The sequence below is a fragment of the Scyliorhinus canicula genome, chromosome 17, assembly GCF_902713615.1.
Source record: "Scyliorhinus canicula chromosome 17, sScyCan1.1, whole genome shotgun sequence".
Classification (NCBI taxonomy): domain Eukaryota; kingdom Metazoa; phylum Chordata; class Chondrichthyes; order Carcharhiniformes; family Scyliorhinidae; genus Scyliorhinus; species Scyliorhinus canicula.
In genome coordinates, this window is record NC_052162.1 from 114,211,258 (window position 1) to 114,216,375 (window position 5,118).

The 5,118-nt window shown below is 46.3% G+C and overlaps 1 protein-coding gene across 1 annotated transcript; it reads left to right on the plus strand.

The window, feature by feature from the left end:
- The first annotated feature begins 259 nt into the window (after positions 1 to 259).
- Positions 260 to 4,819, plus strand: LOC119951537 (zinc finger protein 229-like). The gene is made up of 3 exons (XM_038774733.1): positions 260 to 300; positions 3,465 to 4,713; positions 4,811 to 4,819. The coding sequence occupies exons 2-3, from the start codon at positions 3,802 to 3,804 to the stop codon at positions 4,817 to 4,819; spliced, it is 921 nt and encodes a 306-aa protein (XP_038630661.1). The 5' UTR covers positions 260 to 300; positions 3,465 to 3,801.
- The last annotated feature ends 299 nt before the right edge of the window (positions 4,820 to 5,118 follow it).

Here is a 5,118-nt window from a genome sequence, read left to right on the forward strand (position 1 = left end):
GAATCTCCCATACTCCCCCTCGCCGGGAAACCGCTCTATCCACCGGGCGCGAGACGGCCCGGGACTGCGCATGTCCAAAGGAGAGGAAACCATGCGCAGTGGCGGTTCTTCCTGTTGGGGTCAAATGGACATCCATGTCCACGTGACATCCGTTGCCCATTTTTTTCTGTCGGCCAGCAACCAATGGGAAAAGTTCGAGGACCGGAAGGACTCTGGTCCTCCAGCCAATCAGCGCGCGGGCTTCGTGTTAACACGTTTCGGCTTCATACAGACTGAAAAATCCTGCTGTGCCCAACATCTGTGAGTAAAACACTTTCTTTTCTCCCCCTTTCCATTTCTTTTCTCATTCTCACCTTCAATTGGTCACTGCAGCAACTGAAGGGAAAGGAAGTGAATCCAGGGAGGGTGCAGACTCTGGAATGCTTGGCCCAGGTCTCTCTCTCTCTCTCTTAAAGACATTGACATCCTTTGCTCCCTCAGCTTGATACATTTATTTGGCTAAAAGGATTCATAGAATTTACAGTGCAGAAGGAGGCCAATTGGCCCATTGAGTCTGCATCGGCCCTTGGAAAGAGCACCCTACTTAAGCCCACCTCATCCCCGTAACCCAGTAATCTCACCTAAACTTTTTGCACACAAAGGACAATTTATCATGGCCAATCCACCTAACTTGCACATCTTTGCACTGCAGGAGGAAACTGGAGCACCCGGAGGAAACCCATGCAGACATGGGGGGAACATGCCAACTTGGGAAGTGAACCAAGCCGGGAATCGAACCTGGGACCCTGGAGCTGTGAAGCAACTGGGCTAACAACTATGCTACCTTGCTGTACTGATGGTCTCTTTTCTAGCCCAGCAGGTTTGTTTCAAACAGGAGCTTTCGGAGCACTTCTTCCTCGGGTGAATTCACCTGAGGAAGGAGCAGTGCTCCAAAAGCTCATGGTTGAAACAAACCTGTTGGACTTTAACCTGGTGTTGTAAGACTTCTTACTGTGCTCACCACGGTGCAACACAGCATCTCCACATCATGACTCTTTTCTAGTGTTCACAATTAGAGGGCTGGTTTCCCCAGGTGATGGCTGACATGTAAGGGGATAGTAAATTAATGGAGGATTGAAATAAGTGTAGTGTTGTTATATTGGACAGATTAGATATATTATTGGCTCTGTAATAAAGCACATTTATTATTACTTCTAGTTGTGTAATATCGTACTGTAGAGCTACATTATATATTTCCAGAAGAGAAAATGCTGAAAACCTCAGCCGATCTGGCAGCAACTGTGAGGAGAGAAAAGAGCTAATGTTTTTGAGTCCAGATGACCCTTTATCAAAGCTAAAAAGGATAGAAAGTGGGAGATATTTATACTGTAGGGCGAGGGAAAGAAAGATCAGTCAGAAGTACAGAAACAAAGGAAAAAGCAGGGCAACACAGTAGCACAGTGGTTAGCATTGTGGTTTCACAGCGCAGGGTCCTGGGTTTAATTCCCGGCTTGGGTCACTGTGGAGTCTGCACGTTTTCCCCGTGTCTGTGGGTTTTCTCCGGGTTCTCCGGTTCCTTCCCAAAAGTCCTGAAGATGTCTCTTTTCTCTCCTCACAGGTGCTGCCAGACCGGCTGAGATTTTCCAGCATTTTCTCTTCTGGAAATTAAGTCATTTGGACATTCTGAATTCTCCCTCTGTGTACCCGAACACGTGCTGGAATGTGGCGACTCGGGACTTTCACAGTAACTTCATTGCAGTGTTAATATAATTCTATTTGTGACAATAAAGATTATTAAAAAAATAAAGATTATAATGGCAGTCCCCAGAGAGAATAAAAGGTGAGAAAAACCAAACAGCAGAGAAACTAAAATCAGAGGGTAAGCTGTGACAGATGTCTTTGTAGGGGAGGGGAGCATGGTTGGGAGAGAGGTAAAATGAGAAAAAGGGGGGAAGCGGGAAGCAAAGGGGACAAAGGGTAAAGAAAGGGGTGATAAGATAGGGGGAAAGCGTGAGGGGGAAATATATATATGAAGAAAGACAAGAAAGAAATAACAGGTAATGGACAGTTAAAATGAAATGGAAAGAAAACAAAGAGGTTGAGGTGGGGTAGAGCTAATCATCTGAAGTTGTTGAATTCGATATTGAGACCAGAAAGCTGTAGCATGCCTAACCGGAGGATGATATGCTGTTCCTCCCGTTTGGGTTGAGCGTCACTGGGACATTGCAACAAGCCAAGGGCAGGCATGGGAGCAGGGTCTTGTGTTAAAATGGCAAGCAGGGACAGCACGGTGGCACAGTGGTTAATCTCTGCTGCCTCACGGCGCCGAGGTCCCAGGTTCGATCCCGGCTCTGGGTCACTGCCCATGTGGAGTCTGCACATTTTCCCCGTGTCTGCTTGGCGTTTGCCCCTACAGCCCAAAAATATGCAGAGTGGGAGGATTGGCACTGTAAAATTGTCCCTTAATTGGAAAAAATGAATTGGGTACTCCAAATTTATATAAATAAATAAATAAAATGGCAAGCAACGGGAAGGTCATGGTCCTGAATGCGCACAGACCGAAGGTGCCCAGCAAAGCGACCACTACCATCTAGAAGGACAAGAGCAGCAGATACCTGGGAACCCCACCACCTGGAGGTTCCCTTCCCAGTCACTCACCAGACCGACTTGGAAATATATCGCCGTCCTTCACTGTCGTGTTGCAACATCCTGGAACTCCCTCGCTAACAGCACAGTGGGTGTGCAAGGAGGCCACTTACCACCACTTTCTGAAGGGGAACTCGGGATGGGCAACAAATACTGGCCTAACCAGCGACGCCCAAATCCCGTAAATTAATTTATTTAAAAAAAATTAGAGTACCCAATTCTTTTTTTTTCCAATTAAGGGGCAATTTAGCATGGCCAATTCACCAACCATTCACATCGTTTTACGTTGTGGGGGTGAGACCCATGCAGACACAGAGAGAATGTGCAGACTCCACACAGACAGTGACACGGGGCCAGGATCTTCAATGAATTTAAAGACAATGTCGTGAAGCTTTGGAATTCTCTACCCCAGAGGATTGTATTTTCAAGTATTTTCAAGACAGATTGACATGTTTCTCAATATTAACCATATCGAGGGATATGGGGCATAGTGTAGGAAAATGGTGCTGATGTAGATCGGCCAATGGTCCCATTAAATGGTTGAGCAGGCTCGATGGGCTGAATGGCCGACTACAGCTCCTGTTTGTTATGATCTCTGTGTCCATGGCAGGAATCAGTGAGCCGGGATCTGTCAATCAGCCTGAATCAGCACCTTCAGGAGAATTGGGAGGGTGAATATTAGATACAGTAGAGTGAGAATGGAGGGAGAGTGTGTGGGATGAAAATTTACAGCATTTGAGGAACAAGAGAGGAAAGAATGTTCCTGACAAATTAAAATAATCTGTTCCGAATTTCTATCCTGTACTGACTGTCATGTCTTTTGTAAACTCCTTTTACAGGATGTTAAAACGATAGGATTTACAGACAGCAATCTCAAACATCACGTCTAGTTCTGACAGTCACTCGATTCATCGGCCATTATCTAGAAGGAGTAATGTTTGCCCAGCCTGTTGGCTTTAAAAGATTTTACACATCATTGTGACTGGAAAAGCACCGAGACACACACACCTGAGTGAGAGTGTTCCAGAGCTCTGACTGTGGAAAGAGCTTTAACCAGTTACACAGCCTGAAAAACATTGCACCTTTCATAGCGGGAAGAAACCGTACACGTGTTCTGTGTGTGGTTAAAGCTTCAACTGATAGTCGAACCTGGAGAGACTCGAGGAGACCCAAAATATGGATAAAAGGTGGAAATGTGGGGACTGTGGGAAGGGATTCAGATTCCCATCAGAGCTGGAGACTCATCGACGCATTCACACTGGGGAGAGGCCATTCACCTGCTCTCAGTGTGAGAAAAGATTCACTCAGTTATCCCACCTGAATTTACATCAGCAAATTCACATTGGGGAGAGGCCGTTCACCTGCTCTCAGTGTGGGAAGGGATTCATTGAGTTATCTCGCCTGAATTTACATCCGCGAATTCACACTGGGGAGAGGCCATTCACCTGCTCCGACTGTGGGAAGGGATTCAGTCGGTTAATCAACCTGCAGACACACCAGCGAGTTCACACAGGGGAGAGGCCGTTCACCTGCTCTCAGTGTGAGAAGGGATTCACTAACATGTCCAAACTGCGGAGACACAGGTTTGTTCATGCTGCAGAGAAGCCGTACACGTGCTCTCAGTGTGAGAAGGGATACAATGACTTAACCAATCTGCGAAGACACCAACTTGTTCACAATCAGAAGCCATTCACCTGCTCTGTGTGTCAGAGGGAATTCATTCAGTTCTCCAGCCTGCAGACACACCAGCGCATTCACACTGGGGAGAAGGCGTTAACCTGCTCTCAGTGTGGGAAGGGATTCACTTACTTATCCGACCTGCAGAGACACCAGCGAGTTCACACTGGGGAGAAGCCGTTCACCTGCACTCCGTGTGGGAAGGGATTCACTGAGTTATCCAGTCTGATGGTACACCAACGAATTCACACTGGGGAGAAACCGTTCACCTGCTCTCAGTGTGGGAAGGGATTCAGTGATTCATCCAACCTGCTGACACACCAACGAGTTCACAATGGGGAGAGGCCGTTCACCTGCTCTCAGTGTGGGAAGGGATTCTGTGTTTCCTCGCACCTGCTGAGACACCAACAAGTTCACAATTGATTACAGTGATGGATTCTGCTGTTATTGTTTCTGCTTCAATTACATCCAGGACTGCATTTCGTTCTCTCTTCTCTTTCTCTCTCAGGGAATCTGAGACAGGAAAAGTGATGCAACCGCGGCGAACAAGAAATATTAACAATTCATTAGATCAAAGAAAGAGGCTCATAAAGTGGCCAAAATAAGTGTAAGCTTAAGGATTGGGAACTTGTTTTAGAATTCAGCAAAGAATGATCAATAAACTGATCAAGAGAAAACTGGGGAGAAACATAAAAACTGACTAAAAAACTCCTATAGGAATGTGAAAAGGAAAAGATTAGCAAAGACCAATGTGGGTCCATTCCAGACAGAGACAGGAGAGTTTATAATGGGGAATAAGGATATGGCAGAGAAACT

Coding starts and splice junctions, on each gene's coding strand:
- LOC119951537 (XM_038774733.1), top strand. CDS start 3,802: ATGGATAAAAGGTGGAAATGTGGGGACTGTGGGAAGGGATTCAGATTC.